At 45.0% G+C, this 22,677-nt stretch overlaps 1 protein-coding gene across 1 annotated transcript in view; it reads left to right on the top strand.

Annotated features, from left to right (window-relative positions):
* Positions 1-22,677, top strand: part of ME3 (malic enzyme 3) — a 122,500-nt gene that overhangs the window by 61,688 nt on the left and 38,135 nt on the right. Inside the window, exons 4-6 of the mRNA XM_032219197.1 lie at positions 1,280-1,429; positions 7,369-7,444; positions 13,347-13,508. Coding sequence (XP_032075088.1) covers positions 1,280-1,429; positions 7,369-7,444; positions 13,347-13,508 — 388 coding nt within the window. The remainder of the gene's footprint in view (positions 1-1,279; positions 1,430-7,368; positions 7,445-13,346; positions 13,509-22,677) is intronic.

Raw genomic sequence — 22,677 nt, 5'->3', positions numbered from 1 at the left:
AAATGTTGATAGAAATCTTGCATAACTCAACAGCTTTCAGTATCCAGTATTCACTCGGATGTCTTCTGATTTCGAGAGCATTTTTTGTAGTAATTCTGATTTGGGGACATTTGATTCTGGGTGAGCTACTGCTCAGCACTTAAATAAATTTCCTGTTGGTGTTCCTATGTTGTTTTAACATCTACATGAAACCTCAGGATGAAGTCACTTGGTGCTCTGGAGTGAGATATTATCAATGATTACATCTAGGTCCACTGCTCCCCACCTTTAATTCTTGAACGTAGAATAATAGAGCTGGAAAGGACCATGGAGGTCTTCTAGTCCAACCCCCTGCTCAAGCAGGAGACTCTATACTACTTCACCAAACGGCTGTCCAGTCTCTCTTTGAAAGCCTCTACTGGTGAAGGACCCACGACTTTTGAAAGATTGTTTGCCAGGCCTTTACTGAATGTGAATGAGAGGAATTTTATAAAAGGGGTTTTGTCAGGACCAGAAATCGGCTTTGTACGTTTTACAATACAATAGCAGAGCTGTAAGGGACCTTGGAGGTCTTCTAGTCCAACCCCCTGCCTAGGCAGGAAACCCTATACCATTTCAGACAAATGGCTATCCAACATCTTCTTAAAGACTTCCAGTGTTGAGGCATTCACAACTTCTGAAAGCAAGTTGTTCCACTGATTAATTGTTCTAACTGTCAGGAAATTTCTCCTTAGTTCTAAGTTGCTTCTCTCCTTGATTAGTTTCCATCCATTGCTTCTTGTTCTGCCCTCAGGAGCCTTGGAGAATAGTTTGACTCCCTCTTCTTTGTGGCAGCCCCTGAGATATTGGAAGACTGCTATCATGTCTCCCCTAGTCCTTCATTTCATTAAACTAGACATACCCAGTTCCTGCAACTGTTCTTCATATGTTTTAGTCTCCCGTCTCCTAATCCTCTTTGTTGCTCTTCTCTGTACTCTTTCTAGAGTTTCCACATCTTTTCTACATCGTGGCGACCAAAACTGGATGCAGTATTCCAAGTGTGGCCTTACCAAGGCCTTATAAAGTAGTATTAACCATTCCCGTGATCTTGATTCTATCCCTCTGTTTATGTAGCCTAGAACTGTGTTGGCTTTTTTGGCAGCTGCTGTACATGGCTGGCTCCTATTTAAATGGTTGTCCACCCTTGTTTTGGGGAAGCCTAGATCAGAACAAAGATGATTTCCAGATCATTCAAAGTGCAATGCTTGTGTCAACTCCTCTTTTCATCACTTCCTTTTCTTTTGTCCTTTTTTTTTTTCAGGTATATCATCCTCATGACTCTGCAGGACAGAAACGAGAAACTGTTTTACCGGGTGCTCACATCCGACATAGAAAGATTTATGCCAATAGTGTACACTCCAACTGTTGGGTTGGCTTGCCAGTTATACGGCCTGGCCTTCAGGCGGCCTCGGTGAGTGGACAGAATGATTTCTGTTTTCCTTCTGCTGCCGGCTTCTCGCTCAAAGGTTCTCGTTGGCACCAAATGTTCCCCTTCTAATTGCTACCTAACTTTCCGTGGGTGGTCTCCACAAGGAGGAATAGTCTTGGTGCAATTGTCAAATAATTCAGTGTGCATTTGTAGTCTTGTAATGACAAATGGGGAAAGTCTTCTAAGATGAATAAAAACAGTTTTGTTTGAGAACAGTACAGTACAGTACAGCTCGCTCCACCTGAGGTTAATGACAAAATGTTACCCTGAATTCCCATTTAAAGTTCCTCCATCAAATTTATAACTTTTAAATTTCTAATAGTCTTGCATGATAACCGCTAGTAGCAACTGTGGTTAGCCCTTCCTTCCTTCCTTCCTTCCTTCCTTCCTTCCTTCCTTCCTTCCTTCCTTCCTTCCCTCCCTCCCTCCCTCCCACCCTCCCTCCCTCCCTCCCTTCTTCCTTCCTTCCTTCCCTTCCTTTTTTCGTGCCTCCTCCTTGCCTCTCCCTCCCCCCCCCACTTCCAGCATTTAGCCAATTAGCAGCCATCCCCTATTTCTATGTCCACGTCGAGGAATCAGGGTTTGGTTGCATGATCAATTCATAATCCCATGTTATTATTTCAATACATTTATAGGTGGTCTTCCTTTGTTTGGATGCAGCCAGGAATAATTTGGCACAAAATCTTCCTGGTGCTGATGAAATCCAACTGCTTTTCTCCCCAGTGCAGTTTGTGTATTTCCACCTGTCCTTTCGCAAACATTTTTTCTTTCGACCATCCGATGGAAATCTGGCCCTGCTCTGATCCCAGACTGCAAATGAGAAGGTTTCAAATTGTGTTTGATTTTTCTAATTCACAAAGGAGACCAAACCTTTGTAAATGCTCTGTAAATAGTTACAAACAAGTCCCAACTCCCTTTGAAGCTGTGTTCCACTGCATATTTTTTTAATTATCTCTTTCTCTGTCTCTCTCTCTCTCTCTCTCTCTCAATCTCCACCCCTTGGAAAGTTTGTTTTTTAACCGTTATTACAAGTGATGAATATCACATGGGGAATAACATTCTTCTTTGCAAAGTGTACTTCTTTTTCTCTTTGGAAAAAGATCTTGTAGGCAAGCAATCACCTCTTAACCCTTGTTAATCATAGTTCATAAATCAGATGTTTTAGGTGTATCCTTCCTTTGGGCTTTTCGGGTTCCTTGGGAAAAAAAACTTCTTATACTCCTAGACCAAGAAATACCCTGTTTCCCCGAAAATAAGACTTCCCCGGATAATAAGCCCAATCGGGCTTTTGAGCGCATACGCTAAAATAAGGTCTCCCCTAAAAATATTGCAACACAGCAGCAGCCATGGGATGACCACACTCGCTACCGTCTACACTTTAAAAATAATAAGAACTCCCCCAAAATAAGGCCAAGTGCTTATTTCAAGGGTCAAAAGAAAATAAGACCCTATAAAGAATGGCACGCATAGTCCTAAAGCAATTTGTTTTATCTTCAGGGGGAAAAAAATCCTGTACAGTTACAACTTGGAAACAAGGAACTATTTGTAGCCCAGAGTTGAACTGCCGAGTATTTAGTGCTCTCTGAGCTTGGTTATTTTCTTGCAGACATTTCTTTACCAAACTTGGTAATGTCATACGTGCTAACAGTCATTAGTCTGGTAGCACTGATGATGTTATGTAGTTTGGTAAAAAAATAATAGAACAACAGGAAAGGGTGGGATGGCATGGGACGGGACGGATCAGAACGGAACAGAATAGAATAGAATATCTGCAATCTCTTCTTTAAAAACTTCCAGTGTTGGAGCGTTGACAACTTCTGGAGGCATCTTGGAACCTTTCTTGACAGCTGTTATCAAAAGAAGATACCATTATCTTATTTTATAATATACTAGCTGATAACCCAGCGTTGCCCCTGGTATTTATTAATAGGGAGAAAAAGTCCGGAACAAACGTAATTTCTAATATTGGATTTTCTACCTTACCAGAGGGAGCCCCCTTTTGGAGTACTGTGAAGCCGTTACCATGGCAACCCCACTGCGCTGTACAGTAGATGCCATTTTATGGCAGTACATTAGAAGCCATTTTAAGGCACAACATGCTGTATTTTAACAGAACACCCCACCCCCAAGGGATGTTAGAGGTGTCTTACCCCACGTGTTTAGCTTTGGAGCTCAGAAAACATGAGTTACTAAGCTTAAACTGAAAAGCACTTCGAGAAAGGAAGAAACATACAACTTGGTTATTCTCTTGTTTAAAAGCTCTGTAACAACCAAGTCTTTGCAATAAACAAATCAATAAAAGTCCGAGATCAGTCACTTGCGGCAATTTCAATAATTGATTGGTTAATTATTCTTCCTCCTCGGATAACTTCCTTGCAGGCTCAAATGAAGTTTGATTGCCCAGGCTCTTTTGTAAGATGATGTGTTTGTTAGTTTAATTTTTTCCCCCCAAAGAAACTAATTTTGAATGTTTGATTTCTAAATTTCAAAGCCTAACACAGTTGCCACAGCAATAACAGAAATAGGATCTGCAAACACAGCAGATGGTTGGGAGGTTCCTTAAAAAGAAGATCTCAGGAGGCTTGTGCATCATATGCTGGAGTTATTTCTGGAAATAAAATGTTATATTCGTTAAATTTAATTGAATTGAATATATTCGTTCAATCAAATCCTGACTCGTAGAATGCAGAGTGATCTGACATTCCCCAGATGTGCTGGAAGTGAAACCGGGGATGGGTAAGATCAGCCCACGTGAACCATGTTGCACCTGGTGTCATCATGGCTAGTTCTTCTGTTGTTCGTGATGGAAATATCACAACTTTCCATCCAATAATCCCAACATATCTAAAAAGCATCAGAGAAAGTCTAATCTAGAGAAAAGAAGGACTAGGGGTGACATGATAGCAGTCTTCCGGTGTTTGAGGGGCTGCCACAAAGAGGAGGGGGTCAAATTATTCTCCAAAGCACCAGAAGGTAAGGCAAGAAACAATGGATGGAAACTAATCAAGGAGAAAAGCAACCGGAATTAGGGAGAAACTTCCTTACAATCAAAGCAATTAACCAGTGGAACAGTTTGCCTTCAGAAGTTGTGACTGCTCCATCACTGGAATTTTTAAAGAAAAGACTGGTCAGCCACTTGTCTGAAATGACGTAGGATCTCCTGCTTGAGCAGGGGGTTGGACTAGAAGACCTCCAAGGTCTCTTCCAAATGTATTCTGTAACTGTAACTTCTTCAGTACATTAACCATATTTCTGTGGTCTTGTAGTCAAGGGGAAAAAAAACTATGCACCCTCTTCACTTGTCTGAAACGGTATAGGGTTTCCTGCTTGAGCAGGGCTTGGACTAGATCAGGGGTCAGCAACTGGCAGCTCCGGAGCTGCATGTGGCTCTTTCATCCCTCTGCTGCAGCTCCCTGTCACCGGTAAAAGGCGTTGGAAAAAAGAAAAAGGACGCTGCTCTAGGAGGAGACTCTATGGTGGGGAAACTAGACTTCCGTTCGGCTCCAGAACTGAACGGAGGGCTTCTGATTAGGACCTTTGTGGCTCTTTGAGTGTTTAAGGTTGCTGACTCCTAAACTAGATGACCTCCAACTCTGTTATTCTTTATGAATGAGGACGGAATATCTCTTCTAAGATGCCACCTGATAGTTTTGTTTAGCCCCACTGAGGCTAAACTAAGTTCAATTACATCACAAGTTCAGCAGTGTCTGGACATTTTAAGTGAACATGTGAACTGGATATTGCAATACTTGTTGGCCATCCCACATTTAGCATTGCGACAAAAGAGAGCTTTGTGCAGGCAGTCCTTGACTTACAACAGTTCATTTATTGACCGTTCAAAAGTTACAACGTGTCAGAGTTTGCCGCAGCAACCACACCCAGAAAGCAAACACAGGTAACTGATTCAGCAGGATTCATTAACTTCTCTTTATATATAATATAACACAGGAAATCAATATACAATACCAAAAGCAGGTTTTCCAACATGGTAGCAAATACACGCAAAAAAACGCAGGCAGAGGAGAGAACAGTTTTCAATTTCAGTTCAGCGCAGCAGGCTAGTTTAGATCTCAGCACAGACTCAGAGCTGCAGAGTTAATCCACAGTCAGGCTCCTTGCTGTCTCCTTGTTGCTCACACAGCAAATACCGTTTCAGTTTCCAAACAGCCCTCATTGGCTGACTTAGTTACTAAGCGCTATTCCAATTCATGAATACTACACTGACACAAGGGCCCTGAAAATAGTGACTTGGGGCTGGGGTTTTTTCACGCTTATGACCGTTGCAGCATCCCCAGGGCCACAAGATAAAAATTCAGATACTTGGCAATGGACTCATATTTGTGACGGTTGTCTCGGGGTGTGTGTGTGTCACATGATCAACTGTTGCAACCTTCTGGCAAGCGAAGTCAATGGGGAAGCCAGATTCCCTTAAGAACCGTGCTACTAACTTAACAACTGCAGTGATTTACTTAACCACTTTGACAAGAAAGGTCATAAAATGGGACCAAATTCTCTTTTGGGGGGCTTAATTGTGGCCATAAGTCGAGGACTTTAAAGGCGAGCTCTGGTGACTCATGCTTCTCTTTTGTCTGGATTACTTCTGCACGCTTTCCTTCACACACTAATTCACAAGCGTGTTATTACCTTGTGCTTCCTCTTTCCCTGGGATGCTCCTTTAAACAAATGTATTTATTTATTTTGTCAGGCCTGCATAAGATAACAAATATAAGTCTAAACATGATTATGAATACAATAGCAATAGCAATAGCAGTTAGACTTATATACCGCTTCATAGGGCTTTCAGCCCTCTCTAAGCGGTTTACAGAGTCAGCATATTGCCCCCAACAACAATCCGGGTCCTCATTTTACCCACCTCGGAAGGATGGAAGGCTGAGTCAACCCTGAGCCGGTGAGATTTGAATTGCCGAACTGCCGAACTAGCAGTCAGCTGAAGTAGCCTGCAGTGCTGCACTCTAACCACTGCGCCACCTCGGCTCTACAGGAAATGGATACGAATTAAAAGAGAACATTAGGACAGGGACGGTAGGCACACTGGTGCGCTTATGCACGAATGGGGAGAGGTCCATCATGGTAGACAGTTTAAGGTTGAAGCTGTGGGGGGTTTGAGGATGTAACAATCAGATCCCACAGATTAGGCCTCCTCCGAATTCCATCCGCCGGCCAATGCCGACTGGCGACTACCCGGAGGAGGGCCTTCTCTGTGGCTGCTCCGACCCTCTGGAACGAGCTCCCCGTGGAGATTCGAACCCTCACCACCCTCCAGGCCTTCCGCAAAGCCCTTAAAACCTGGCTGTTCCGGCAGGCCTGGGGCTAAAGAGCTTCTGCCCCCCTTCTCGAATGGTATGGTTGTTGTGTGTTTTAAATTGTGTATTGTTTGTTTGTCTTTTTATCCCCTGTTTGTACCTCCTTTCCTTGACCGAGTTGTGAGCCGCCCTGAGTCCCCTTCGGGGAAAAGGGCAGCATATAAATGAAATAAATCCTAATCCTAATCCTAACAATGGAGTCGGGTAGAGCATTCCAGGCATTGACCCCTCTGTTGCTGAAGTCGTATTTTCTGCAATCGAGTTTGAAGTGGTTCACTTTTAGTTTGTATTTATTGTGTGCTCCTGTGTTGTTGTGGTTGAAGCTGAAGTAGTCATAGAAAGGTAGGATGTTGTAGCAGACAATTTTGTGTGCTACGCTTAGGTCAGACCCAAGACGGCGTAGTTCTAAATTGTCTAAGCCCAAAATTTAAATGAGCTTTCAGAAATCTAAAGCTCCCCTTTTTATGCACGCCAAACTATTTTTTTCCACACCGTTCCACTCGGTGCCCGGCCTTCTCTGCAAGTCCTACTTCTCTGTCCTGCTCAGATTAGTTTTCCTCTTTTTTGTAATTTATCCTCTTTTCTTTCCTTCCCCAGTGGGCTATTCATTACCATTCATGACAAAGGACACATTGCCACAATGCTGAATTCCTGGCCTGAGGACAACATAAAGGTAATGGGGCTGATTGATTTGTTTTTAAAGGGGAGGAAAGAAAAAAATACCTCTATTTTTTGTGGAATCAGAAACCTATTACAAATGAGCTACATTTTTAAAGCACGACTGTACTAGCTGCAGAAAGTTTATTAGGACTAATTAAGGATTGCCCTTGATCTTAGGTTCAAGGCTCAGGCCTTGGATAGCAATAGCAATAGCAGTTAGACTTATATACCGCTTCATAGGGCTTTCAGCCCTCTCTAAGCGGTTTACAGAGTCAGCATATCGCCCCCACAGTCTGGGTCCTCATTTCACCCACCTCGGAAGGATGGAAGGCTGAGTCAACCTTGAGCTGGTGAGATTAGAACCGCTGAACTGCAGATAACAGTCAGCTGAAGTGGCCTGCAGTACTGCACCCTAACCACTGCGCCACCTCGGCTCGGATTAGGCGTCTTTGAGCATGAGAGGACAAATAAGTTTGAGAAGGCGAGTGGTGTGGCCCGCCAGCATTCAGTGGAGCTGGCAGCAGAGGCGGACAGTAAGGAGGTTGACGGGGGGAGCATGGGCCAGTCCTGGAGGCTGGGGAAGGCTCGGACAAGGGATCTGCTTCGGAGGCAGAGAGGGGGCCGAGGGGACCTGGCAGTGATCAGGTGCCTACAGAGCTCGACAGCAGTGAGGCAGAGGAACAGCTGAGGCCTGTTCCCAGTGTGCACATGCTCAGAGCTTCCAGAAGAAGAGAACAACTCAGAAATCAGGGAGTAAAGTCACAGGTGGAAGGTGATTAGCCCCTCCCATAGGAAACAAAAGGGGAGCGAAAGGGGAGGGGGCTTTTGCAGGAAACAATTCATTCGTTTGATTGTTAGATTCATTTCAGGAGTGTGAAGATCTGTCCCTGAATCTCAGAGACTCTGTGCCCAGTCTTTCCTTGCACAGCACCTCAGTTGGAAAATATTTCCCTGGCAGCTCTCCAAGATAGATAAGGTCTGTAGTCATAAATACTCCTTTGAAAGATTGTTTGCCAGGCCTTGCTGAATGGGAATGAGAGGAATTCACATTCATTTAATAAAAGGGGTTTTGTCGGGACCAGGACTCGACCTCGTGCTTTTTTGGGAAGCCTAGATCAGAAAAGCAAAGCAATGTGACACCACCCTGTTGTGTGAGGGTCCCTACCTACAGCTAGGTTCAGGTCACCAACAATGTAAGTTACTTTGGGTCAGTTACTCTCAGCCCAGTGGTGGGATTCAAATAATTTAACAACTGGTTCTCTGCCCTAATGACCAGCAGGGTAGGCGGGGCTCAGTGGTCATTTGACTGGGTGGGCATGGCCAACTCAACATCACTCAGGTCAATGGGCGCTTTGCTTTAGCTGTGACAATGTAATAAGGGTTAACCGGAGAGGCAGTTTCTGTAAGCAGGGCAATAAAGATGAGGCTAGAAACAACACCAGAATGTTTCCCTCCTGCCTTCCTTACAGGATTAGCCCTGTAAAGTGTAAAGAAACAAAAGGAGATTTCTTCCAAGAACCGGTTCTCCAAACTGCTTAGGAAGTTAACAACCAGTTCTCCCAAATAGGTGCAAATCGGCTAAATCCCACTACTGTCTCAGTCCCACCCACCTCATGGGGTTGTTGTGGGGAAATAGGATGCAGAAGTAGATGTGTTTGCCACCTTGACCCAAAGGTGCTTTTTCAGGAGGCAACTGGACTTCCTTGTTGTTTTTTCTTGTGAAGGCATTTCGCTTCTCATCCAAGAAGCTTCTTCAGCTCTAACAGGATAGTGGGGAATGGAAGGATTTATATTCCTTGCAGACAGTTGGTCATTGGCATTGTTGAGGCCACTTGGAGGTTAATCTGTGTCCTCAGGGTCACCTGAGTGGTGCAAATGGTTCCTGCAGTCTGCAATTTTTCCTCTGGAAATCCATTCCTACTCCCACACCATTCAAAGGGTTGTTGAAAGAAATGTCCTTCTGGGTTCAGCTCCAAGTGGGGAAGAAGACACTGGAGACATGGAGGCTGCTTGGAGAGATGGTTTATTGTTGGACAGGGCCACATGGCTTGAGCCCTGTACAGAAAAGGTGATCACATGCTTCAATGTAGGTGGAGAAGAAGAGAGAAGGGCTGAGGAAGGGGCTTGCTAGGCTTTTTATACCCTGTTTAGTCCCACCTCTCTGTTTCCTGTTCCTGTGTAAGAAATGTATTCTGACTGGTTGCCAGACACCCATGGTGCCATGCAGGGGGCTACTCTCTAGGCTGTGATGAGTCCAGGTATAGATGAGTTCTCAGATGCCATGTGGAGAGTTGAGTAATATCCCTTCCCCCTACAGCTGCAGTGAGGAGAAGTCTTTATTATGTAAAGTGGGCTAGCCTGGCCATCTTAATGGCCCATTAGCTGGGGATGGGCAGAAAGCTATAGGCAACTATTCTGTCTTTTAAAACATGTTTCTTTTCACATTCAGAGAAATATTCTGCCTTTTCAATATTTCCTAGGATATTTCATTTTTCTGGGAGAGGGCTGGATGATAACTTCCCACAGGGTATTCATCCCAAATTGTATAGTTAAACTTCTGTAAAGATTCTCAGTCCTCCAGGTCATGGTTGTCCCAAAGGTGTTGTTTTTTTTTTAATTGGCAACTGGACTTTCTTGTTTTTCTCTGAAGATGTTTTGCTTCTCATCCAAGAACCTGGATGATTGAGAATCTCTACACACTTTTAGCCACCTTGAGGTGTTTATAAAAATAATAAAGGCAGGATTAAAAATAAATTTAAGATATAATGAAGATTCCACTTCTGAGCATGAGTAATTGTGGCTACCTTTAAAAAAACAACAATAACTGAATCTCTCTTGTCTACCTTTAGTAATATAGAATCGCGGTTTCTAGGCAAAGTTGTTTTTCCCCAACCCTTTCTTTGCATTAAAAGTCCAGCATTTCCATAGTAACATCTCTCCGTTGTGCTCTGAAGAAGACAGAACTCATCCACACACCCATCAGGAAGATTGGCATCCTTCACATGCCGAATGAATTTTCAAGAACCAAGTTCTAGCCTTTGTAAATGAGAAGTTTGCATAATTAAACAAGAACGTTTCAGAATCTAAGCCAATCAAGCTAAAAACCAGTCATGTGGTTAAGTTGGGGTTTGCTTCTTTTGAAAGAACAGGTTCTGCGGTAGGACTGGGCATATACCCTGATTTTATCAGGATTTAAGATCAAAGAGGCACTCATAGCTTTGTGATCCCAAGGCTGCCCCATTCCTGGCCACAAGAGGAAGACTGAAATTCAGTTCAAAAACCACAGCAAAGCAAACTGGATTAGAATCCAGACATCTAATCTGCATTGCAAAATACAGGTGGACATTTAAAATTCAGAAATGGAACATGTAAAGCTGTTGCCCTTATTTGTTTATTTAGCATGTGGTATATCACACGTCTTCTGCCAACCTAGCAGTTTGAAGCACGTAAAGAATTCCCCAGCCATCCTTGCTCTCTTCACATAGTTTCTTCTTTTTCTTTGTCTTTCCTCTTTCCCTTTCTCCTTTCCTGTCCCTTCTCGCACGCTCAAATGCAAAAGAGGAAACATTTCTCCTTTTGTTTTCTTTTTAGTCTGTTTTGCTAGCCCTCTGCCAGCGAAAACAGAGCAGCCTCCATTTTCACTGGTAGAGGACTGCAAGAGGCCATCACGGCCGAAAATGGTGCGGCCCTCCCAGGCTCCTTTTTCACTGTTAGAGGCAATGCGGGCCGGTCCTTTGCTGTTGTTGTGGCCCGCCAGCAGTCAGGGGAGCTGGTGGCAGACTCAGACAGTGAGGAGGTTGGGGAGGAACATGGGCCAGTCCTGGAGGCTGGGGAAGGCACGGACGAGGACTCTGCGGCAGAGGCAGAGAGGGGGTCCAGGGCTGTTTGACAGCTATCAGCTGCCTTTGCAGTCGGAGATCATTGAGGCAGAAGAAAAGCTGGAGCCTCTTCCCGATGTGTGCATGCACAGAGCTGCCGGGAGAAGGGAACAGCTAAGGAACAAGGGCCGACTCAGGAGTAAAGGCACAGGTGGACAGTGAATGGCCCCTCCCATACAGAGGTGGGTGCTGCCGGAGCCAAACTGATAGTAGCGGCGATGGGAGGTTCCGCCCACTCACCTGGACGCTTCTGCGCATGTGCAGAAGCATCACGCAGGAGCACGCCCAAACCGGTAGTAAAAAGATTAGCAACTTACCTCTGCTCCCATAGAAGAGTGAAAGAGATGGAAGTTTGCAGAAGACAATTAGTTCGCTTAATTATTGTGAAGATTTGTTCGTGACTCTCAGAGACTCCTTGCCAAGTATTTTCTTGTACAGCGCTGCGTTTGGAAAATATCAGCCTGGCAGCTCTCCAAGCCTGATAAGGTCTGTGGTTGTAAATTCACCCTTGAAAGACTTTTTCCCGGGACTTTGCTCAATGTGAATGAGAGGAATTCGCATTAGCTTAATAAAAAGGGGTTTTGTCGTGACAAGGAGTCCGCTTCGTGATTTGGTGAAGCCTCGGTCAGAATAGCTGTTTCCAGGTCTGTCCCACAGGCCAGATCTAAGCCCCCTTGATCTGGCCTAGAGTTTGATACCCCTGGTATAGTCTCCGGCTTGAGGAGGGGGTTGGACTAGATGACCTCCAAGGTCCCTTCCAACTGTATTATTCTGTTATTCTGAAAGGTTAAAGGTTACTAGAGAGCAAGTCAGAGACAACAGCTGTGAGGAGAAAAATACTAAAGAATATTTGACATTGCTGGGATGGTGATTGATTGCCCACATCCTAAAACAAAGAAATGCACATCAATAGCAAGGTTTTCACTGCATCTGTAGCATGTTTAGTAAGTTGAGTTAGCAAATCCAAAATATTCAGACCACAAACATATATTCAGGTCAGTGTTGTTGTTTTTTGTGTAAAGAGAAGTACTTTTTTCTGCCCACAGCCCAGGCCACAAACAATTATCTGTAGATGCCTTCTCGTGGAATTGATTTCTTCAGTTAAAAACAACGGAGGGATCTAAAGAAATGGAAAAAATTGATTCACATTCATGGCTTTCATTGTTTTCTATCAAACAGCGATACCCATTTGTTTTCAGGAGAAAAAAGAAAACCGCAAGCCATGTGGCACATGTTTAAATCCTCCTGCAGTTTCTGCCTTTAATCATTTGTAATATGTTAATATCTTAAAGCAAATTCCTTGTCAACTAGAGGGGTCTATTTCTAAGTAAACCAGCATCTCTCCTTCTCTTCCAACCAGTCCCTAAAACAAGTAGATGTTTTGAAGTAAGGAATGGCATATGACAGAATAACAGAGTTGGAAGGGATCCTGGAGGTCTTCTAGTCCAACCCCCTGCTCAAGCAGGAAACTGTAGACCATTTCAGACAAATGGTTGTCCAAGTGGTAGACGTTCTACTCCCTCTCCCCACCTGAAAGGAACTCTGTTCCAACTGCCAGTTGCCTTATATGGGCGTGGCCCATGTGTGACTCATCTGGCCTGCAGGCTGGGAGTTTAGACATTCTACTCCCCCTCCCCACCTGAAAAGAACTCTGTTCCAACTGCCAGTTGCCTTATTAAGTGTCCATGTATCAAGCCCGATCGTAACTACTCATTAATTTTCAAGCTTTGTGTCAATTTATCAAGCCCGGTTCTAAAGTGAAGCACGGGTATCCAACTAGTTATTAATATTTTCACTTTAAAAAAAATAAAGTAACAATGAGAAATCAATTGTCACAAGTAGCTGAGTCAATCCAGAATTTGTATAGGGAACATCATGGACAGCCACCAATGTTTCAGGTCTTGTCAGAGAAAAACTCCATTGGCTGTGCAACAATCCAGTATCCTTCCAAACTGCCTGGTTTAGCACTCCTGCTTAACAAAAGCAACACTTCGTTGAATGCTTTTTTCTTCAGCAGATTCCTCTCTTCACTTTCAGGCTATTGTGGTGACCGACGGAGAAAGAATTTTAGGCTTGGGAGATCTAGGAAGCTACGGGATGGGCATCCCAGTAGGAAAACTCGCACTCTACACCGCTTGTGGTGGCGTTCACCCGCAGCAGTGCCTCCCTGTTCTTCTGGATGTTGGCACAGACAATGAGGTGAGAGGGCTCACTTATTTTCTCTTAGAACTCTTCTACGACTTTAAAGGTATGGATCAGAGCTGCTTGAATATGCTTGTCTATCAGGGGTGGGATTGAAAACTTTTAGCAATCGGTTCTCTGCCCAGTTGCTGGGGGCGTGGCCTTCTCGGTCTCCTACACCACGAGGGAGGGCCTTTTTGCCTTCCTTAGGCTCCAGAGGTTTTTTTTTAGCCTCCGGGAGGGCAAAAACGGGCTCCAGAGGCCCTCCGGAGGGCAAAAACAGGTTCGTTTCTGGACTTCCAGAACTTCTGGGAGGCCTCTTTTTAGCCTTCTCAGAGCCTCCGTGTGGGCCCTGCACTTACCTGGCATGATGAACAGGCGGGGTGGAGACTCCTGGGAGAGGAGCGGCAGGGTGGGCGAGGCCAGCCAGTCCTTCCAACTACCAGTTCAGTGAATCAAATGCAAAATTAGCATCCGGTTCGCCTGAACTGATCCTAACCGTCTGAATCCCACCCCTGCTCTCTATGGAGATTCTCAATCATCCAGGTCATGGGGGTTCCCAAGGTGATTTTTCAAAAGGCAATTGAACTTCCTTGGTTTTTTTTTTTCCTTGAAAACTTTTTGCTTCTCAACCAAGAAGCTTCTCCAGTTCTGACTAAATGGTGATCCCAAAGATGCTTTTTTCAAGAGGCAACTGAACTTTCTGGGGTTTTTTTTTTTTTAAACGTTTCGCTTCTCATCCAAGAAGCTTCTTCAGCTCTGATTGGATGGTGCAAAATGGAAGGTTTTATACTCCTTGCAGACAGCTGGACATTTGCAGACAGCTGAACATGGGACAACCATGACCTGGATGACTGAGAATCTCCATAGATGACTGAATGGTGGGGAAGAGAAGGATTTACATTCTTTCAGAGTGTTGACAACAACTGCAAAGAATATAAATCAGTGGTGAAATTCAAATTATTTTACTACCTGTTCTGTTGGCATGGCTTGCTGGGCATGGCAGGGGAAGGTTACTGCAAAATCCCCATTTCCTCCCAATCAGCTGGGACTTGGGAGGCAGAGAATAGATGGGGGCATGGCCAGCCAGAGGTGGTATTTACCGATTTTCTCAAAATTTCCGCTACTGGTTCTCCAGAACCTGCTAGATTTCACCCCTGATATAAATCCTTCTATTCCCTGCCATTCAGTCAGAACTGAAGTTGCTTCTTGGATGAGAAGCAAAATGTTTTCAGGGGGGGGGGGGAAATCCCCAAGAAATCCAGTTGTCTTTTGAAAAGTACTTTTGGGACAGCCTGAATATATCATTAGACTGCATGTAGCTTAAGATGTGTGTTAGACAGTGTCAACAGTATGTTTGTTTGAAAGCTAATCTCTGGATTAGAACTCTATCTTGAGCATGCTGGGCTTTGGTTTCACATATGAAAGATTGCCCAAAACATACCAGAACTGAATGACAGCCTCCTTAGTGCTTGCAGGAAATGCTGAATGTAGCACAGATACAGCAACGGCTGGTGACCTAGTATGAACGTAAAACCATGAGGGGGAAGCCTAAATTTTGGGCATTGCATACCGCCCAGAGGCTACCATGTAGTATGGGGACAAATCATGCATTGCAAAGATCACTTGGACATTGGAGATACTTCTAATGTAATCTATGGTGGGGGTCTCCAACCTTGGCAACTTTACGACTTGTGGACTTCTACTCCCAGAATTCCTCAGCCAGCGCATGCTGGCTGAGGAATTCTGGGAGTTGAAGTCCACAAGTCGTAAAGTTGCCAAGGTTGGAGACCCCTGATCCACTACATCCCCTGCATGGATTGCCCCTGTGATTATGTAGGACAGACGGGGAGGAACCTAACCACCAGATTGCAAGCGAGCAGTCAGACAAGGAGACCCGAACTCATTGGTAGCCTCACATTGCAATGAACAAGGACACACGTTCAATTTTGCGGCTATTGAGATTGTTGGTCGAGCAGGCACAAAAACAGCCAGGGAAACCATGAAAAGCCTGGGAAACAGGGCCCTTGTCAGAGTGCTGATTTACCACCAGCTAATCAGGAGCTGAGGACTTGGCAGCTCAAGATAACAGCAGCCAATCGCCAGCCATCAACACACCACTCCAACAATAGGAAGGCACCAAATAAATATAACTCACATAACAGCGCATATTCAGTAGAGAGATGTTCCCTGAAGATGGGCTCCAGCACGAGTCCAAAAGCTCAGAGCAGTAAACCTCTGCTCCCAGTGACTGACCCAGATTCAATCTTGCAAGCCTAAATTGTCCATCATGGGTGGTGAAGGTCAATGATCTTAAATGAAATGGTCAATGTCTATCATCTGAATGAAAAGAAGGACTAGGGGAGACATGATAGCAGTCTTCCAATATCTCAGGGGTTGCCACAAAGAAGAGGGAGTCAAGCTATTCTACAAAGCACCTGAACCCAGAACAAGAAGCAATGGATGGAATCTAACCAAGGAAAGAAGCAACCTAGAAATAAAGGAGAAATTTCCTGACAGTGAGAACAATTAATCGGTGGAACAAGTTGCTTCCAGAAATTGTGGATGCTCCAGAACTGGAGGTTTTTAAAAAGAGATTGGACAGCCATTTGTCTGGAATAGTATAGGTTCTCCTCTTAAGCATGGGGTGGACTAGAAGAATTGAAATTGTCTAAAGCAGGGGTGTCAAACTCAGGGCCCAGGAGCCAGATTCGGCCCACGGGGTGCTTAAATCTGGCCTGCAGGCCCACCCTGGAAACAGCAGACTGGCCCGTGATGCCTCTGCCAGCAAAAATGGAACTCAGGAGGGCTGCATGCGGCCCTCCTGAGTTTGGTTTCATTGACAGAGGGTTGCCGGAGGTGCTGCAGCCGAAAACTGAGCTCCCGGGGGCTGCAGGCAGCACCCCCAACTCTGTTTTCACTGGCAGAGAATTGCAGGAGACCGTCGCAACTGAAAATGGAGCTCAGGAGCCAGTTTTCTCTGGCAGAGCGCTCGGACACCACAGGTGCCCCTGACATGAGTGATGTCGAGCTGGCCACGCCCCCCCCCCCCCCCAAGGTCAAATGGAACCCTGATGCGGCCCTCCATGAAATCAAGTTTGACACCCCTGGTCTGAAACATTTCAACAAGTTGTGTGATAGTTATTTTCTGGAGCCAAAGGGATCATCTCAATCTTTCAGCATGAGAGATTGCGATAAAAACTTTCCAGTCAATCAAATAGATGTGACTTTTCCTGTGCTGGTCAGAAGGAAATGCAAACATCCCTGTGCGTGACCAGAGGAGATCACATTTTGCCAAATCAAGAATCCAAGCCTCGTTAATTTCAGTGTTTTTGTCAGTTTGCACACACCCTGATGTTTGTAATGATATGAGAGCAGTTGCATCTGTTCGCAGTTTTCTGGTCTTCAGCTACAAAAGGATGCAATCCAGCAACTAAATTCCTTGCCAGAAGTGACATCTGCAACTTTTCCCCTCCTTTGTTTTTGGCCAAAAAAATACCTTGTGCTATTTGATGTGATCAACTTAGCTAACAAAATGCTCTTCGTTAAAGTGGTTTTTTTAAAAAAAAAAAAAACATTGGTAGCGTATTGATTAAAACAATAAAATAACAAAGCAAAGGTTGACTGTTGTAACTTGCGCAAAATGAAGTAATCACAGTCTTATTTGGAGCCACAATCCAATTTTTCATTACGATTCAATCAAGCTTTTTCTCCAGAGATCTCACAAATAGCTTATATGGTCTCACCACCCTCTAGTAAGAAAAATTAGAAACGGTGTCAGCTGGAATATCTCTCAGAATTTCAAAACTGGATTTAAATTTAAAATTAGTTCTCTCTACTTATGGAGGCTGCAGGGTGATCAGTTGGTTCTCCTTCCTGATCTTGATCCAGCCCTCCCATATGGGGGACCCCCTGGGGTGGGACACAGGCAGAAGACCTGTGGGGAGCCAGCAAGATGGGAGGTAGGCCCCACATGTGTGGGCCAGAAATCAGAGGGGGTATTCAGCCAGTTCTGACAGGTTCTAGAGAAAATTTTGAGTAGTTCGGAGAACCGGCAAATAGGCTGGCCCCGCCCCTGCTACCTCCCAGCTGATCTTCTGTTGTTGACCTGAACAGGAGAACGGAGCTGGAAAGCAGGTTAGTGGGGTGGGGAGGGAATGGGGGATGTTGCACTAACCTTCCACCCGGAGTGGGGAGGGAATGGAGCAGTGGTGAAATTCTTTTTTTTACTACCGGTTCTGTGGGTGTGGCTTGGAGGTATGGCAGGGGAAGGATACTGCAAAATCTCCACTCCCACCCCGCTCTGGGGCCAGCAGAGGTGGCATTTGCCGATTCTCTGAACTACTCAAAGTTTCCGCTACCGGTACTCCGAACTACTCAAAATTTCTGCTACCGATTCTCCAGAACCTGTCAGAACCTGCTGGATTTCAACCCTGGAATGGGGATTTTGCAGTATCCTTCCCCTGTCACGCCCACAAAGCCATGCCAAGCCCACAAAGCCACACCCACAGAACCGGTAGTAAAAAGATTGAATCCTACCACTGACAGAAATGCCCCATTTGTGTCCTAAAGCTGTTACTCTTTAGAGGAATGATGCCTCAGGTCTTAAACACTTAATGCACCCATTCCGCCTTAACCCAACACCTCTCCAAATATGAAAAAGGGTCTGATTTCACCCTTTAAGATTCCTTTGAACTTTAGATCAAAAGGAGAATGAAAAATTTAATCTTCCCTACTTGAGAGGATTTTGTAAGCCACTAATTCATTGTGATAGGCCCCAGTCATTCCATGATTTCATTTGTTCATTCATCATATCATCTATAATGACTCACAGCTCTTCCTAGACTAATCCACCATGAATTTGGAAAATCCTCAGTTTGGTTTAGTGGTTACGACACCAAGCTAGAAAATTAGTGACTGTGAGTTCATGTTAGAAATTATATTTATATATAGCAGGGGTGGCAAACCTGGCTTCCCATTGATTTTGCTGATCAGAAGACCACAAAAATTAACCACATGATCCCAGCACACTGCAACCATCATAAGTATGAACCGGTTGCCAAGCACCCAAATTTTGATCATGTGACCATTGGGATGCTACAAGAAGTTGCGGCTGCCCCATCACTGGAGGCTTTTAGAAAGCGACTGGACAACTATTTGTCTGAAATGGTATAGAGCAGGGCTGTCAAACTTGATTTCAACGAGGGCCGCATCAGGGTTGTCTTTGTTCTGGGGGCTCTGGGATGGGCGTGGCCAGAGTGGGCATGGCCAGCATGACATCACTCAAGTCAGGGGTATCTGTGGTGGCCTGAGTGCTCTGCCAGTGAAAATGGGCTCCCGAGCTCTGTTTTCGGTTTCCTGGAAACCCTTTGCCAGTGAAAACAGAGCTCAGGAGGGCTGTGTAGTCCTTCTGATCTCCATTTTTGCTGGCAGAGGCACCGCGGGCTGGTCCTTTGCTGTTTCCAGGGTGGCCCCATGGGCCAGATCTAAACCCTCGAATCCGGCCCACAGGTCTTGAGTTTGACACAGAGAACCACAGAGCAAACAAAGAATACAGTCACCATGTGCTTTACTGCTCAACTGTTTAACTGTAATAGGAAACAGGAAATTCTACTGTTGGATATGTTCTCCGTCTTGTGAAAATAAGAAAGGCGGAATAGGGAGGGAGGCAGGCAGGAGGGAAGGAAGGAAGGAAAGGGAGGAAAGAAGGAAGGAAGGAAGGAAGGAAGGAAGGAAGGAAGTCAATGTAAGTTTGTGGTCTTTCCATCTGCAGCAGCAAATTGTGTGTTTCACAAATGACTACTTTTTCCCGGAAGTATTGTTGGCTATTTCATAATATTTAGATTTAGGAGCTAGTTCTTCTTAGTGTATCCATTTCTATGTGCTCTGCAGATGTGTGGGATTTCAGCTCTCCCAACTCACAATCAGCCGAAAGTATGGGAGCTGAAGTCCACAACATCCGGTGGACAAGTTGAAGGAGGTGGCTCTATTCAACTTCTCCACACCAGATTTTATTTTCTTAATCTCTACCAGGTAGATCTGATCTGTCTCTGCCTGAGATCCACATGTTAACATTTTAGCAGATCCTGTGAAAGCCAATAAATTCAGGATACCTTCCAGTTCAACCTTCAAGAGATTAAAAGAAGGATTCCAGCTGGATAAGAAGAATTTCTACATTTGAAACTTAAAATGAAAATAAACTCGAATAAGCACGAAATGAAACAGTGAATCACCGTAATTGACAAGGTCCTACGGTTTTCTTAATGGCTTTGTTCTCATTTTTCTGTGGAACGTTTAAAGACAGAGGGTAATGTTCAGGTTATTGTAAAGAGAAAAGAAAAGAAAATTCCAATTTAAGAACTCAAAGCTGTTAATAAGTGCAGGAAAGCAGAGCCAGAAATGTGTCATTTATTAACAATGAAAAATGCATGTAACTTTGCATATAGACAGAAAATGAAGTCTCTCCATAAAAAAACACTCCTCACAGTATATAACAGTGCAGTGTCCGTGTGTCCTTCTACTTCTGGACTTCAACTCCCAGAATTCCTGAGCAGGCTGGCTCAGGAATTCTGGGGGTCGAAGTCCACAAGTCATAAAAGGACCATCGTTCCCTACCCCTGTACTAGAACAACAGATGTCAGATAGACGTCAGCTTGGCTGTTTATAAGGTTTCATGGTAAATAAAGTAAAAATCAGCAAACTTGATAATGTGACAAAGTTTGCATGAGTCTTAAAATTTAGGAAGAAAAAACAAGAGTCAAGATTAGATTCATCTACATTAGGGCTGTCAAATTCACAGCCTGCGGAGAGGATGCATCACTCACTGGCCACGCCTATACCCGGTTTAGCGAAGTGGGGGGAAAATCGGGTTATGTCATTTGATGATGCGGGTTTGAGGTAGATCAAAGTTTCTTAACCTTACCAACTTTAAGAGGTGTGGACTTCAACTCCCAGAATTCTCCAGCCAACATGGCTGGCTGGGGAATTATGGGAGTTGAAGTCCACACCTCTTAAAGTTGGCACGGTTGAGTCAACACTGAGTTAGCTATGGATGTGGCAAATTGGGAGACTGTTACAGGTAGAGCTCATCTTACAACCATCACTGGGACCATAATTTCCATTGGGATTTGAGATGGAGATGGAGTCAACGCAGACTCATCCCCAACAACCTCTGCCTGTGTTCAACAGTGAAGGGACCCAGGACAAAAAATAAACCATCCTGCAGAAAGCACAGCTCCACAACACAGGAGTCCTTTCAGCAGTTCCAAGAAGGCTCCACACCCATTTGCACCACTCAGGCGACCCCTAGGACACAGACAAAACCTCCAAGTGGCCTCAACAACCCTCTAAAAGGATGCAAATAACCAGCATTCTGCAAGGAGTATAAATCCTTCCATTCCCCAACATCCAGTCAGAGCTGAAGACGCTTCTTGGATGAGAAGAGAAACATCTTCAGAGAAAAACAAAGTCTCGTTGCCTCCTAAAAATGCACTTTTGGGAACACCATGACCTGGAGGACAGAGAATCTCTACAGATTTCTAGCTATGCAATTTGGAATGAACACCCTTGAAATGGTGGGGGAGTAGGAACGGATTTCCAGAGAGAGAGAAAAAAAATTGCAGACTTCTGGAACCAGGAGCACCACTCGGGTGACCCTGAGGACACAGATAAATCCCCAAGTGGCCTCAACGACTCTCTAAAAGGATGCAAATTTTCCAATTTTCCAATTTAATAAAATTTGTATGCCGCCCACTCCCTAGGGACTCTGGGCGGCTTACAGACAGATAAAACATTTTAAAATTTAAAAATAAAGGTACATTATTAAAATTGCACATCATCCATTCAGTGTAGGTGGGGCTAGACATTGATCAACAGCCTCAGGCCTGCCGGAACAGCCAGGTCTTGGTGGCTTTGCGGAAGGCCGGGAAAGTGGTAAGGGTCCGGATCTCTATGGGTAGATCGTTCCACAGGGCCAGCGCAGCTACAGAGAAGGCTCTCCCCCGGGGAGTCGCCAGCCGGCATTGTCCGGTCGACAGTACCCGGAGGAGGCCCAACCTGTGAGATCTAGTTGGTTGTTGGGAGGTAGGTGGCAGGAGGCGGTCTCTCAGATAGCCAGGTCCTAAACCATGTAGGGCTTTAAAAGTAACAACTAACACCTTGAAGCACGTTCGGAGACCAATAGGGAGCCAGTGCAGCTCGCGGAGGATGGGTGTAACATGGGTGTATCTAGGTACAGCCAATATCGCTCGCGCGACTGCATTCTGGACCAACTGCAGTCTTCGAACACTCTTCAGGGGCAGCCCCATAAATGACCAGCTGTCTGCAAAGAATATAAATCCTTCCATTCCCCACCTTCCAGTCAAGAGCTGAAGAAGCTTCTTGGATGAGAAGTGAAACTTCTTCCGGGAAAAATCCAGTTGCCTCTTGAAAAAAAAAGCATATTTGGGAGATTGCGAGCTGCACTGGCTACCGATCGGTCTCCGGATACGCTTCAAAGTGCTAGTCGTAACTTATAAAGCCCTTCATGGTATTGGACCTGGGTACTTGAGAGACCGCCTGCTGCCAATTACCTCCCAAAGACCCATTAGATCACACAGGGTTGGCCTCCTCCGGGTTCCGTCCACCAGCCAATGCCATCTGGCTACTACCCGGGGGAGGGCCTTCTCTGTAGCAGCTCCGGCCCTTTGGAATGAACTCCCCGCGGAGATCCGGACCCTCACATCTCTCCAGGCCTTCCGGAAAGCCGTCAAAACCTGGCTGTGCCGGCAGGCCTGGGGTTGATGAGTTCCCCTCCCCTCTCGACTGGTATGGCTGTGTGATTTTCGTGTATTTTAATTATGTGTACTGTTGTTTATGTTCCCTTTCCCCTTTGAGTTGTTCGCCGCCCTGAGTCCCTCCTGGAGAAGGGCGGCATACAAATAAACCAAAACTATAAACTATAAACTATTGCAGAATATTTATCGACTCCCTGCAAGTGATTGCAAGACTAAGGCCCCTTAATCAACATGATGGTTTTGTCTAATTAGGCAGCTGATAGTGTTTTAAAACAAAAACCCTTCAGTGGACGTGACAGAGGAGAGAAACTTTGACTTCCAATCCAGGGAATCCCCTTTTATGCTTCCTGGTGGAGAAACACAGCTGTGCCTTTCTCTGTTTTGGGAAAACAACGCACAAAACGATGTGAAAT

Source organism: Thamnophis elegans, chromosome 6 (genome assembly GCF_009769535.1).
Source record: "Thamnophis elegans isolate rThaEle1 chromosome 6, rThaEle1.pri, whole genome shotgun sequence".
NCBI lineage: Eukaryota > Metazoa > Chordata > Lepidosauria > Squamata > Colubridae > Thamnophis > Thamnophis elegans.
The sequence above is the reverse complement of the archived record's forward strand: the minus strand, read 5'-3'. Positions and strand labels throughout refer to the sequence as shown.